A 15082-nucleotide genomic window follows, 5' to 3' on the forward strand; every position below is an offset into this window, starting at 1 on the left:
CTGTGTCTGTCTGGGTCGTCTGCGTGTTGTGCAGGTCCGCACCGCTTCAAATCATTCTGTCCATGTACTTCCTGTGGGATACCATGGGTCCATCAGTGTTAGCTGGCTTAGGTGTAATGATCTTGCTCATTCCCATCAACATGACCATCGCTATCAAGACACGCAAACTGCAGGTGAGTGTATGCCCACACGTATCTATCTGCCAGCTTGTGTGCGTGGGTGCGTGAGTGTGGGTGTATGTGTACGTGGGTGCGTGAGTGTGGGTGTATGTGTACGTGGGTGTGGGCCGGCAACATATAACTTGCAGTGCCCGAATGTTGTGCCCCGTACCTGCTAATCTGGTCCTGTTCTAATATTATATGCATGTGTACCTGTGTTGTACCACTCCTCTGTGTTGTACCACTCCTCTGTGTAATCACACAACGCACTACTTGACTGTATGGTATACAGTTGTGAAGGCGAGGTGCTTCATGTCAGTGATCAACCACGCAATGGCTACCTTTCCCTTTAGCTAGCGGTGTGTTATGGGGTATTCACACGACAGGCACTTGCACGGTTTACAGGGAGTGACATACGAGAAAAGTGACTGTGTGGATTCACACAGCTGCACTCGACGACAGGCACGTTTGCATTTTTGAATGCTTCACCGACCAGTAGCCATGTATTTCAAATTTTCAAAACACACATACGATAATTGTCATGCTCTGAAGAGCCGAGTAAAAAATCAAGTTTTGTTTCGCGCTTTTTGGTGTAAATGTACTCGTGCACGCCACGATTATCGTTAAAGTGGGCCCCAGCTTGCGTTCACTTTTCAGCCACTTTCAGGCACTTTTCTCGTTCACAGGTAAAATACCATAGCAACTTTCCGGTGCACGTGGATTTGCCTGTCGTGTGAATACCCCATAAACCCTGATTGTATGAGGGTTCGAATCTGCAGCCATTTGCTTTGAAAGCCGGTGTCGTATAGAAGCTCGTGTTGAATGCAAGCCTGCTTTTCAAGACGGACCCTGGGCACGTAAGCATGGTGTTGGGGTTGGTATAGAGTAGCAGACATGCACGAAGAATACCTGGTTTGAATGCAAGCCTAGCCATCACATTGGATTGTTCACTAATAAGTCCGCTTTTATATGCCATATCGCGGTATTGAATCCATGTACGAGTAAACCTGACTGCACGCGCGTGTCGTTTTTAATTGTTGGCAGGTCCGTCAAATGAAGGCCAAGGACTCCCGCATCAAGATGATGAACGAAGTCTTGAACGGCATCAAGGTTTGTACCGGACATCATCACATGGTGGCATTACAGGCTGTCCAATGTCTATTGCCAGAACACTTGATCTCATCAGCAGTGTTGTGACAAACATGACCTCTTCTCTTGTACACAAACCTGTGTGAGAAAGTTCAGAGCAAGATGAGCCTACACTGTGCACTGCACACTGCACACTGCACACTGCACACTGCACACAGTACAGTGCACACTGCACACAGTACAGTGCACACTGCACACTGCACACTGCACACAGTACAGTGCACACTGCACACTGCACACTGCACACTGTACTTGTTGTAACATCTTCTCCTGAGTTTTCCCTCGAATTTGTCCGTCTCCTCCTGCTATGGCATCCAGTGTATGTTAATGCAAGCATGTAAGCTGAATGCTGAATGCTAATGTGCCTACGTTTTGTGTGTTGACCGTATCGGTGTGTAGGTTATCAAGCTGTATGCCTGGGAGAGGAGTTTCCTGGATCTGGTCAGCGATATTCGCAACGGAGAGCTCAAGGTCCTCAAGTCTACTGCTTACCTGAATTCTGTGTCGTCCTTCACGTGGATGATGGCCCCGTTCTTGGTGAGCTGATTGATTCTGTTTCATTTAGCACTGCTTCAACGAGTGTCACAGTGTGTGTGTGTGTGTGTGTGTGTGTGTGTGTGTGTGTGTGTATGCACGTGTGTGCGTGCACATGCGCATACGTTTGTGTCTGTGCGTTTGCGTGTGCGCGTGCTTGCGCACGCGTGTATGTATGTGTAGATGGGGATCTGGGTGTGAGCTAGCTTTCTTCTTGCTTCTGCTCTTCATGCCCGGTAGCCATCATTGTGTTCCTGTGAAGCAGTATGGCACTTTGACGCGTCGAATCCTGATGTGCTTGTACTGTCACTATTCGCGTGTCACTATTACCTGCATTACTGTACATCTAGCTGGACGACTCTGTTTCCTTTGTTCCAGTTGTCTACATGTAGTTGGCACTCATGTTTCTCACTGTCACCCATTGTGTCGTAGGTTGCTCTGGCTACGTTTGCATCCTACATTTTGGCAGGCAACAATTTGGACCCGACCAAGGCCTTCGTTGCACTAGCCCTGTTCAACATTCTAAGGTTTCCGCTGAACATGTTGCCATTCCTCATCTCCAACTTAGTTGAGGTGAGTCGGACACTGCTCGTGGTTGAGCTGTCTGCGTGTCCCCGAGGGACTCATTTCTCTTCCTGTTTGTATTAGTGTGGGTGAGTGGGCGGATGTGTGTTTACTACTCGTGTATATGCACTCAAACTAGTATGCTTGATGCTATACAGCTACACACTGCATGGGGAATCTCCTGCATAGATCATAGGGCGTATATCGCATGTGCTTGACTCTGTTGACTCTGCGGGTGTGCAGCACAAAAATACTGTGGGGATTTCCCCATGCCAGCTGGTGGTGAACTGTGATTGCATCTCTGCTGCTTGACATGACTGCGCTATGTATTATGTGCTGGTGCTAATGCTGTTCGATAAGTAGAGCCTACCTGAATAGTCGTATCCCCGTTCTTCCTGTGACACCTTCAGGCTAGTGTTTCGACTAAACGTCTCAAGAAGTTCTTGAAGCTGGAGGAGTTGGACACGAAAGCTGTGGAGCGCTCGGAACAACTTCCACCGCCTCGCCAAGACTGCATCTCCATGCGCGGCGCCAGCTTCCAATGGAGTGCTGAGGACCCCGTGGTATTGCGCAAGTAAGTCCGGTAGCTGCAAGCATGTGGGCTTTGTTTCAAGTATGCTTAGTCGGTGGTTTCTTTCAGAGCAGAAGGGGCCGTAGCTTTTCTCCTGGCCTGGCTATTCATTAACGTATAACAAGTTACATGTATGGCAATGTCAGAATACCAGCTGTATGTTTGTGAGTATAAACTGGTATACGGTGTAATTGTTGTTGGATGACATACTGTGTGCGGCACTTTTGAAAGCTACAAAGATTGATTCCCATTTCTGTGTTGGTTTGCTCCGTGGCATACTATACACAGCATCAACTTGTCGCTGAAATCACCGTCGCTGATTGCTGTGGTCGGTCAGGTTGGTGCTGGCAAGTCCTCGCTGATCTCTGCTCTGCTCGGTGAAATGGAGAAGGTCTCCGGCAGCGTCAGTGTGAAGGTGAGCGGAGCAGCTCTCACCGTTGTGATTACCGCATGTACGCATGCACATACGACCATGGGTGCATGCTCATGAACTCAGTCTCTTGTTGTACCTTTCTGGTGGTCGTTTTAGCCAGGCGGGTACAACTTGACGTTCCCCTCTGTTTTCAAGCAGTAGCATTCACCACTCCTGGTGTGTGTAGGACAGGACTCTCAATCTCAGCAAGCATTAGATAGTGGACAGTGTACAGGTATTGTCCTGGGCTCTGTGTTTCATGATCATGTTGAAGATGAAACACGCTTGGGTAGGTCATACTGTGTTTTATCTCTCTGTCCACTCTTCTGTAGGGCCGCGTATCGTATGTTCCCCAGCAGGCTTGGATACAGAATGCTACTGTACGTCAGAACATAACTTTCGGTCAGCGCTACAACCCATCATACTACAATAAGGTAGGCTCATTCATTATGCATTGCATGTGGTTGTATGTTGATAGGTAACATTTGCTGATGTGTGCTCCTCTTTCCGTGTCTTCACTCCAAACCTGGGTTTTTTCCGTGCCTTCTTTGCTCTCTCTTTTCAGTTTCCGAGCATGTGTTCTTGTTGCCCTCTATCCTTTAATGGATTTATTTCTCACTTGTCAGCCTCTGACAGGGTTTAGGTATAGGTTGGTGCACATGGCAACAAATGCCCTACGAGTTGTCGGTGCGCAGTTGGTCGTATTTCCATGTTCAGCAGGAGAGTAGGTGATTGGTCATCTTCCGGACAATGGCTTTTGCTGAAGACCTCTTCTTCTTTCTGAAGACTTTGCACTTTGAATTTCATATGCTGTCACGACGTGAATTGCTTTTTTCTTACTTCTTCGAGTTGTCAATTGAATGTTTCTCGCGACAGGTCATCAATGCATGTGCTCTTGGCCCCGATTTGGAAATCTTACAAGGTGGTGATATGGCAGAAATTGGAGAGAAGGTAAGAGTACCATGCTCTGCTGGTTGAATTTTCTTGTTGTCTTCTTGTATTCTGCATGCTGGGTTTGTCGAGTTTGGCCGTCATCTCCTCATCCGTTCTGTGCTCTCTTTCCGTGTCCATGGTTGAGTTTCTTTCACTGTGTTTGCTCTCCGCTTGCGCAGGGCATTAACCTGAGTTTCTTTCACTGTGTTTTCTTTCCGCTTGCGCAGGGCATTAACCTGAGCGGAGGGCAAAAGCAGCGTGTCAGCCTGGCCCGTGCTGTCTATTCGGATGCGGATATAACACTTCTAGATGATCCACTCAGCGCGGTCGACTCCCACGTTGGCAAGCACATCTTCGAGAATGTCATCGGTCCCAATGGTCTCCTGAAGGACAAGGTGGGCTTTAGCAGACGTGTATCCTGAGTGCTGCTGCTGCTGCTGCTGCTGGGGTATTGTGTGATCGAGGGAGCTGTGAATTGCTATGTGCAGTGAACGAAAAAAACTGCTACTCTGCTGCAAGACTGTTCGGAGCCTTTCGGGTCTGAAGTTCTTCTGTTTATTGTCACCGGTATTTTTGTTTTTTACTTCTTTGTGTGGTACTACCATGGTGCTGTGTGTGTGTGTGTGTGTGTGTGTGTGTGTGTGTGTGTGTGTGTGTGTGTGTGTGTGTGTGTGTGTGTGCATGTGTGTGTGTGTGCATGTGTGTACATGTGTTCTGTTACATTGCAGACTCGTGTCCTGGTCACCCATCAGGTAGCCATTCTGTCTCAAGTCGATAGCATTGTTGTACTACAAGGTGGAAATGTGTCTGAGGTAAGAGTGCAGGGGCGTAATGCTGCATGTCGGTACATCTGCCACTAGTGTATAGGCTGTCGAAGTGCCTACATCACGCTGCCTGAAAACTCGTAGTTGCACGTAGTTACAAGGCCAAGTGGTGACAAACAAAAGTCGCGTCACCTGCACTTGTCGTGTTTCAAACGGTCACGGCATCACTTTGACTGGGGCGCGCTGGTGCAGATCGCGACTTCAAATTTTGTTTTATGTTTCAAGAAGTTTCTCCTTCGTTCTCAAGCCATCATGCAATGTTTTCCTGCTGAGTGTTCACCAGCACCTGAGAGATAGGAGTTCTGATGTTCGCTTGCCGCTGGACAAGGAAACAAGCCCAGAGTTGGTTGGTCTCAGAACTAAAAGAAATCAGCGATCGCGGCGATAGAAATAACAGAGACACCCATCATTGTTTCTTGGCCGGTGACTACATGTAAAGCCAAACGACAGTACAGGCACAGCAGTGGCCAAGCAAAAAATCAGCTATGGCTTCTCCTTCTCTACAAAGCGAAAACTACAAACTCGGCGACAAGTAGCAGTTTCTTTGAAATAAATAGTCTCGCTCGCGCGCTCCGCAGTCAAAATGATGCTGTACCTGTGTTCACTGCATGCTGCTGCCACTGGAAACACGACAAGTGCAGGTGACGCGACTTTTGTTTGTCACCACTTGGCCAAGTAACTACGCGTTGTCAAGAAGCTGTGACGTCAGACTTCGACGGCCTAATGGCAGCGGGGTCTGCTGTCTGATTTCGTGGGCATTGACACTGCATACATTGATCACAGCCAGAAAGTCATCTTGCCATCGCCCATTGCTTCTATCTGGTAGCTCGCATATGACCCTGTATACATAAACATGTGTGTGAGTGTGTATCTGTGTGCGTCTGTGTATGTGTGTCCCACCAAGGACAAGCTGCACATTAGTACCTGTAGTAATCTATAGGGCTTGAAAGTGATGATGTCAGAAGTCGACAAATAACGACTAAAAAGGACTTCTGGGCCAAATTGGATCCAGTCTGGCCATCGTGAAGTACAGTGTGTGGTGTGTAGACCCCTCATGTTGCATGCAGGTGTGATTGTTTGTGCCAACAGTGGGTTGTTGAGCGGGAAGGCCCAGTCTCCAGTGACTCCCGGCTGTGAAGGGGAAACAGTTCGAAACACCCGAATCGATGTGCATCCATACACAAATTGGACCCAAGTGTATCCGAAAGTCAGCGTTGTCATGACTCTGGGCTGGCTGTTAAGCCTGTTATGCAGCACGTTCAAGTCGTATTGCTATCAATGTACTACCTGTGCTCATAGTTCTATGTTGTCCTTTTGTTCCATATTTATATTGCAATGCTGCTCTAGTCCGGCTCATACAGTGAATTGATGCGGAATAACGGTGCCTTCGCCGAGTTTCTGCGTACCTATGCCAATGCGGAGGAGGCATCAGAATCTGATGAAGAAGCTGTTGGTAAGCACATTGTTTTCCTGTGTTGCTGAGTGTGTGCGTGAACTGTGGACAAAGGAACTGTGGACAAACATTGGTTAGACATGTCTTCTTGATTTCCTTGGTTGAAGGCAACAAAAATATACGCCTGGCTGCGATGACTGCTATGGTGGAGCGGAAGTGGTGGCCTATCATCCTCGGCTGGAGAACTGTCCATTGCTACTCGTGCGGCTTGATTTGATGTGAACAGAATCGGAATACGAATGATAATACATGGACATATGCGCGTGTGCCAACACCCAGTTTGCCTCGCAGGAAAGAATTGAAGACCAAAGGCCCGGGCAGGCCGCTCTTCTCTCAATGGATGGCGACGAAGCCCAAGCGAAGAGACACCGCTTTAGCGCGTCCTTTTCCTATCGATAACTGCATGTTAGGATGCCACATGTTTTCACCTACGATGGCAGGTATTTGGGTGCCTCGCTGCCAGGATTCAGGTACATCGTGACAGGCGAGCACAAAGAGGCCACCTCTTCAGCTATGGCAGGCTTTTTGTGCATGGGCGAAGCTTCCGAAGAGAACCATTTAGGCCAAAACTTGTAGTGGTAAAATTTGTAGTGCTCGGAACCTTTATTTCCCCCCCCCCCTCCACTCAAAAATGCTTCTAGTCCCCCACAAAAAGAAGCATTTTGTGATGAAAAATATTCGAATGTCCAACCTCGTGTGCGTGTTCATTTGTTGTTTGCGCTGCTGTTGTTGATATTTTACTTAGATGCTGGGCTCCCTATCCGTTCTGTCATGGAGGAGGAAGTGGAAGCAACCGACGACGCCACAGCTTTGGCATACATGTCTCCCAGCGAGGACGCTGCTGGTATTGCCAGCCGTAGCGCTCGCAAGTCCGAGCTAGAGCGCCAGCGCTCGGAAGTGCTGAGTGGCGACGAGACATTCAGCCCAGTCGGATCTCCACCAAGCATCATCGGGAGTCCCCAGAAGTCAGTGGGCTCGCCAGAGAAGCAAGCCGCGTAAGAAAAACGGCTTGATTTCAGGACAGAGCACAGGCGCTGTCTCCTATGTGATTCGCGTCATCTCAGAGTAGTGCCTTCAGGGACATTTCTGTTTTTGTTTAGGATAGTGATTAGTGAATGAACCTGTTTTGCTTTTCCCGTGAGTGCTTCGCAATGCTCACCCCATCTAACATGTAACACTGACCTGGAGTAACCGTAATGCTATATGCTGTCAGAGGTGTAATGTGCGTTGCGTTGTTTCTCTGTGTGGTGCCTTTGTATGGTTTCAGGCGTTCAGCCAGTCGCTCGCGTAGCAGAGGGCGCCTGGAGCATCAAAAAAGCAGCATGCGTACCACGCAGGACCGCGACAAAGACAAGAAGAACAAGGAACAGGCGTCACTAATTGACGTGGAGAAGTCGGAAACAGGCAGTGTAAGCTCATCATTATTGTAAGCATATTTACGTTTAAGTGTATGGGCAGAATCCTGAGCCCACAGCTTCACTTATGCTGAATGACTTCGGCAAGGGGAGAGAAGAAAGATGGCAGCGTGGCAGCCAAAAATAGTATATGTCTCAGTAACACGAAGAGAAACCGCCTACATACCTGTAGGTTATTTCAGGCAAACAATAATTATACGAACCTCAACAGTACTTGCTGACACTAGACACCCTTAGTGAAAAACATTACTTTTCTAACAGTATTACTGTAAGGGGAAAAATACCGAGATTTGGGTTCGACCTTTAGCAAGATGCACTCTATTTTTAGTACGCCGTTGCCATGGGAATAGCTTATATTTCGTGCGGTACAACCATGCATGGCTCCATATACGCGATACACGGTGAAATGGGTACGCACTGCGCAATATTTGGGCCAAAAAACGTACCGTTTGTCACAACGATAAATCAGCCCCCATAACGTTTTTACTTCAGCGCAATGTGGGTGATCAAGGTACGAGTACAGTAAAAAATAACGTTACCGTGCTAAGGGTGTCTATTGCCGTTGGCAGTACACGTGTTGGGAGGTACATTGCGCCGGTGTCGAGGAGTGAACAGCAGGTACGACAGTCAATAATCCAGCTTCAGCTCCACCCTCGCTTCAGCAAAATAATGCCCACGTTTGCTCTGCCTCGGCACACAGATGGACGAGCAGCGCAGAGTCTCGCAGCTCCGCAGCCGTCAGTTCTTGATAGTCGTCGTTAGTGCCACCATGTCCTATCCTCCTCTCGCAGCTAGCCGCTCAATGAAAACATTAATTTTCAGAATGTAAGCTCAGGTGTACACAATAGGTGCATCCAGTGTGCTGAACTTACTCAGATGCCACGGGGCCAGGGCTTATTACAAATGCTATGCTGACCAGAGCTTAATACACGATAAGGCGGTGGGGCAAGGCCATGGGGTTGTCTGATGACTGCACTATGTCATTGTGCATGAAGCTCGGAGTTACAATCATGAATGCCATGGCTTTGGCCGACTGCTTTATTGTGTAAGCTCTGGTTTATAAATATAATGCTCTCCTTGCATGGCTTTATCGACGCAACCTAGAGTATGTAAAAATCCTGCAGTGTGCGGGTTCATTGCTACTCTGTGCTGGGTTCTTGGTGCTGCATCACAGATAGACTGCCTCTTTCTTTTGTCACTGTGCACATTGACCGTACCGTGCCTTCTCAGCCCCGGCTGCTCAGCTCGCAGAGTGGCTAAACTCTTGTGCCCATGCTGCTGGGCATCGTCTCCATGCTCTGCCCAATGTCCATGCAGGTGCAAGGAAAGGTGTTCATCTCGTACGCACGCTCCACCGGTTACGCCACGGCGGTGTTCATTCTCGTATTGTACATGATGAACAACGGTTTTTCCATCGGTACCAACATCTGGCTGGCCGAGTGGAGTGCCCAGAACACCACGGAGGTCTTTGACAACGCCACCAACAAGTCGAAAACCGAGTGAGCCGTGCTGTCCTGTGTGCATTCTAGTAGTCTTCTTGCTTCCTATGCTGGCTCATGCCAGCCATGCTTGTACAGTAACGGATATGGACCGGGCACACGACGATGAAGTGCGCACGAAAACGTGTCCAAGCCTATTAGGGCGAGATAGGTGTTGGATTTTTTCTACTTCAAGTACGTCATGGAGAGGGCTCATTTGTTGGGAGGAATGTGTGCTGATGACATAATATTACACTGATGACATCAATCATCATAATTATTACATTGTCCACGTGATCTATTGGCATGGGGAGAATGAAATCTCAATGTACACGCCACGTCAGTCTACATCATACAGTAGAACTCCCCTTATCCAGGTTGCAGGTTGGGACCGTGCTGCACTGCCCGTAACTAGCAATTGCCTAGAACTCACAACATACATGCTTTTTTGCCAATCAATAGTTTGTTGGCCCTTTTTCGTTGAGAAGCATGTTTTGTGACTGTGGAGTGATCGGAAAGGTGCCCGGTACATGATAGTGCCGGCTCTTGGGAGTCCGGATTAGGGGATGATAGTGCCGGCTCTTGGGAGTCCGGATTAGGGGATGATAGTGCCGGCTCTTGGGAGTCCGGATTAGGGGAGTTTTACTGTACTTTTAATTTAAAAGTATTAATGGTTGCATTTCCTTTTTGTACTTTCTCTGCCATTGCGTGCAGTGTGAACAACAGTCTCTACTTGGGTGTGTACGGTGGACTTGGCCTTGCCCAAGGATTGTCAGTTCTTGCGGGCTCTTTGGCCATGGCATTCGGTACAATCCATGCTGGAAAGGTCTTGCACAAGGAAATACTCAGCAACATTCTGCGCTCCCCGATGGTGAGTTATGTTGATAATGTAACTGACTTATTTGTTTTCCTGGAGTATTTCTTTTCCGTGCGTGTGTGGTGTGTGTGTGTGTGTGTGTGTGTGTGTGTGTGCGTGTGTGTGTGTGTGTGCGTGTGTGTGGTGTGTGTGTGTGTGTGTGTGTGTGTGTGTGTGTGTGTGTGTGAGTCGAGATTCAATGGAGCGGTCGTATGGAAGTGCATCCATGACCTCCAGTCTTGTACCCGGGGCCTCGCCCCTGTGCGCACTTCCGCCGTGCTGGATGAGAACGGTAACATCTGTAGTTCACCAGAGGAGCAGAGCCACCGGTGGGGAAGACACTTTGACGGTGTTCTCAACGTGGCAAGTGCATGGAATCGCAATGCCCTGGACGACATCCCACAGCGACAGGAGGCTGATCATCTTGCTGAGGCGCCGACTCTCCGTGAAGTCAGCCGCGCTATCTCCCGCCTACAGAACGGCAAGTCCGCTGGAGCCTCTGGCATCCTCCCTGAGATGCTGAAGAGGGGTGGCCCTGACCTCACCGCCAAGCTTGTGGAGCTGTTTGGCGATGTGTGGCGTGCTGGGGTGGTCTCGCAGGAGTGGGTGGACGCCACGTTGGTCCCCATCCCAAAGAAAGGGGATTTATCTCGCTGTGATAATTGGCGGGGTATCTCACTGCTGGATGTTGTGGGCAAGGTTCTGGCGAGCGTCATCCAGACTCGTCTCCAGTCCGTGGCTGCAGATTTTCTCCCAGAGTCTCAGTGTGGCTTCAGGCGTGGCCGATCTTGTACAGATATGGTTTTCAGTGTTCGGCAGTTCCTCGAGAAGACCATTGAGCACGACTGCAAAGGCTTCTTTGTATTTATAGACCTCAAGAAAGCCTATGATTCCGTGCCTCGGGATTGCCTGTGGGAAGTCTTATCCCGAGCGGGTATCCCTGCTCCCATGCTTGCCGTGATCCGTTCCTTTCACACTGACATGTCGGCGGTGGTTCGGGTAGAGAACACGACAACTGACCCTATCCGCGTCACGAATGGTCTCCGTCAGGGGTGCACCATGGCACCTGTGCTGTTTAACATCTTCATGTGGGCGGTGGTGACTGTGTGGCAGCGACGAGTCCGAGATGTACCCGGTGTTGGTTTTGAGTTCCGGCATTGTGATGGTGACAATAACCTTTACCGCAAGCCTACCAGGACGGATCCGGTTGCCATTGCCACTGAGTCACAGTTTGCAGACGACTCAGCACTTTTCGCGACGACTCGTGCAGGGGCGGAGACGGCACTTGCAGTGTTTGACACGACCGCAGCTGAGTTTGGGCTTAAAGTTAGCGCTACCAAGACACAGTTCTTGGTTGCAGGTAGGGATGTTTCGCCTGGGGACTGCGCTCCAATCGAGCTAGCTGGCACGGTCATCGAGTGTGTTTCGGAGTTCCGGTATCTGGGATCTCTCATTCATCGCGGTGGCCGGTCGACACAGGACATCACTGCTCGGATTGCGCATGCCTCTCGTGCTTGTGGCGCCTTGCAAGGAACCATCTTCAGCAATCCTGACCTTGATTTGCATATCAAGAGGTGTGTGTTTAATGCATGTGTGCTGTCGCTCCTCCTCTATGGGTCAGAGTGTTGGACACCATTGCAACACGATCTCCAACGTTTGTCAGTCTTTCATATGCGGTGCATCCGTTCCATCCTGGGTGTGTCCCGCAGAGATTGCTGGAATAATCACACGACCAACGCCCAACTGTTGGAGATGTGGGGTGACTCTGATACCATCTGCGTGAAGGTCGCACAGCGTCGCCTAGAGTGGCTGGGCCATGTTGCTCGAATGGACAGTAGCCGGATGCCGAGACAGATCCTGTTTGGCTCACTTCTCACACGTCGCCCAGCACATGGCCCTCGCAAGCGCTGGAAGGATTGCGTTGTCTCCGACTTAAGAGTTCGTGGCCTCACCAAGGAATGGTACCCTATCGCCTGTGAGTCCCGTGCTGACTGGCGGACTATGTACGCCGAGCCTGTGGAGAATGTGCCTCAGCCTGACCCAGTGGTATGTGCGGATTGCAATCGGTCATTCTCGCGCCCTGGAGATCGTGCTCGCCACAAATGTGTGGTTGAGCGGGCAAAGCCGATTGCTGAGCAGCGAGGGGCTTGCCACTGTGGAGATTGTGGGCGTTGGTTTCGCAGCAAGGGTGGTCTAGCTGTTCACCGCTGTTCCGCACCTCAGCCTCAGCCTCCCGAGCCCCGGCAAGTCTATGTGCAAGATGCCTGCTGTGCTGCGCACTGTGCTGTGTGTGCCCGCTGCTTTCGGTCTGTGCAAGGCCGCGGTCGTCACCGGTGCTCGAGGACTGGCCCGCGCCCGACTGCCCAGCAGCGTAATTCGTTCAACCATGTATGCGTGTGTTCTCGCCGGTTCCGTTTGCCCCACCATCTCCGGCGTCATCAGGCTGCGTGCTCCATCTTCCTCTCTGATGCCCCTCCGGGGCCCACGTGACCCCTGTGGCAGTGGCTCTACAGGACAGGACAGGACAGGTGTGTGTGTGTGCGCTCATGTGTGCTCACCCGTGCACATACACGTGTGTGTGTGCTTATATGTGAGCATATGCTTGCACCTGTGGGTGTGACCACCTGATTTTGGCTCGCTCTGACTATCCGCATGCGACCCAGTTTTTGAGTGTAGTTTTTTGGATGTTTGCACCATTTATAAAGAAAAGTGGGTTTGTCAACTGACAACCGCTCTATTTAGTTGCTGTTCACAATTTTCGACATCACAATAAAGAATTTTTCATCCAGCGCATGCGGCGATTGTGAATAGCAACTGAATAGAGCGGTTGTCAGTTGACAAACCCCCTTTTCTTTATAATGCAGTTGCATGATGTCCACCACTTTCTTAGTTGCACCATTTGTGTGCTGGGAAAGAGTTTTGGTATGTGAAGCATCCACGTTCATGGCCTGTGTTGATAACTGCAGTCAGAAGTCTGTCAAAATCATGTACATGTACATGCACTACAGTTCAACCTAAGTTTCTAATCTGATGCTCTGTTCCTTCCTATTTCACCTGCGCTGCGAATGCTCAGAGTTTCTTTGACACTACTCCACTGGGCCGCATTGTCAACCGCTTCAGCAAGGACATCTACACCATTGACGAGGTTATCCCCCGATCCCTGCGATCGTTTCTGATGACCTTCTTCAACGTTATCTCCATCATGATCGTGATTTCAATCAGCACCCCGATTTTCCTCGCTGTCATCCTTCCACTGGGTGTTATCTACTTCTTTGCACAGGTTAGTGTAGTGTATCAGTATTCAGTACCAATGTATCAGCCAGTATATCAATGTATCAGTATACTGGTACATGTATATCAGTGTGCCAGTGTGCTAGTGTATAGCGGTGTGCTAGTGCCTCAGTGTGCCGGTGTATATCAGTGTGCCAGTGTATACCAGTGTTCCAGCATGCTAGTGGACCAGTGTCTCAGTGTGCAGTGTTCCAGCATGCTAGTGGACCAGTGTCTCAGTGTGCAGTGTTCCAGCATGCTAGTGGACCAGTGTCTCAGTGTGCAGTGTGCCAGCATGCTAGTGGACCAGTGTCTCAGTGTGCAGTGTGCCAGCGTGCTAGTGGACCAGTGTCTCAGTGTGCAGTGTGCCAGCGTGCTAGTGGACCAGTGTCTCAGTGTGCAGTGTTCCAGCATTCTAGTGGACCAATGTCTCAGTGTGCAGTGTTCCAGCATGCTAGTGGACCAGTGTCTCAGTGTGCAGTGTTCCAGCATGCTAGTGGACCAGTGTTCCAGCATGCTAGTGGACCAGTGTTCCAGCATGCTAGTGGACCAGTGTCTCAGTGTGCAGTGTTCCGGCATGCTAGTGGACCAGTGTCTCAGTGTGCAGTGTTCCAGCATTCTAGTGGACCAATGTCTCAGTGTGCAGTGTTCCAGCATGCTAGTGGACCAGTGTCTCAGTGTGCATTGTTCCAGCATGCTAGTGGACCAGTGTCTCAGTGTGCAGTGTTCCAGCATGCTAGTGGACCAGTGTCTCAGTGTGCAGTGTTCCAGCATTCTAGTGGACCAATGTCTCAGTGTGCAGTGTTCCAGCATGCTAGTGGACCAGTGTCTCAGTGTGCTGTGTTCCAGCATGCTAGTGGACCAGTGTCTCAGTGTGCAGTGTTCCAGCATGCTAGTGGACCAGTGTCTCAGTGTGCAGTGTTCCAGCATGCTAGTGGACCAGTGTCTCAGTGTGCTGTGTTCCAGCATGCTAGTGGACCAGTGTCTTAGTGTGCAGTGTTCCAGCATGCTAGTGGACCAGTGTCTCAGTGTGCAGTGTGCCAGCGTGCTAGTGGACCAGTGTCTCAGTGTGCTGTGTTCCAGCATGCTAGTGGACCAGTGTCTCAGTGTGCAGTGTTCCAGCATGCTAGTGGACCAGTGTCTCAGTGTGCAGTGTTCCAGCATTCTAGTGGACCAGTGTCTCAGTGTGCAGTGTGCCAGCGTGCTAGTGGACCAGTGTCTCAGTGTGCAGTGTTCCAGCATGCTAGTGGACCAGTGTCTCAGTGTGCAGTGTTCCAGCATGCTAGTGGACCAGTGTCTCAGTGTGCAGTGTTCCAGCATGCTAGTGGACCAGTGTCTCAGTGTGCAGTGTTCCAGCATGCTAGTGGACCAGTGTTCCAGCATGCTAGTGTGCTAGTGTATCACTGTCCCAGTGTATCAGTATGCAATTGTGCTAGTGTATCAGTGAGTGTGTTACTGTATAGCC

The 15082-nt window shown here is 50.0% G+C and overlaps 1 protein-coding gene across 1 annotated transcript in view; it reads left to right on the forward strand.

Annotated features, from left to right (window-relative positions):
• LOC135827658 (multidrug resistance-associated protein 1-like) overlaps window positions 1–15082 on the forward strand; it is a 35100-nt gene that overhangs the window by 12949 nt on the left and 7069 nt on the right. Inside the window, exons 11-26 of the mRNA XM_065340114.1 lie at window positions 35–173; window positions 1203–1268; window positions 1707–1844; window positions 2274–2414; window positions 2816–2979; window positions 3265–3391; window positions 3721–3822; window positions 4265–4339; window positions 4549–4716; window positions 5050–5133; window positions 6493–6598; window positions 7344–7593; window positions 7866–8007; window positions 9331–9512; window positions 10206–10362; window positions 13421–13627. Coding sequence (XP_065196186.1) covers window positions 35–173; window positions 1203–1268; window positions 1707–1844; window positions 2274–2414; window positions 2816–2979; window positions 3265–3391; window positions 3721–3822; window positions 4265–4339; window positions 4549–4716; window positions 5050–5133; window positions 6493–6598; window positions 7344–7593; window positions 7866–8007; window positions 9331–9512; window positions 10206–10362; window positions 13421–13627 — 2248 coding nt within the window. The remainder of the gene's footprint in view (window positions 1–34; window positions 174–1202; window positions 1269–1706; window positions 1845–2273; window positions 2415–2815; window positions 2980–3264; window positions 3392–3720; window positions 3823–4264; window positions 4340–4548; window positions 4717–5049; window positions 5134–6492; window positions 6599–7343; window positions 7594–7865; window positions 8008–9330; window positions 9513–10205; window positions 10363–13420; window positions 13628–15082) is intronic.

Source organism: Sycon ciliatum, chromosome 1, assembly GCF_964019385.1.
Source record: "Sycon ciliatum chromosome 1, ocSycCili1.1, whole genome shotgun sequence".
Classification (NCBI taxonomy): Eukaryota; Metazoa; Porifera; class Calcarea; order Leucosolenida; family Sycettidae; genus Sycon; species Sycon ciliatum.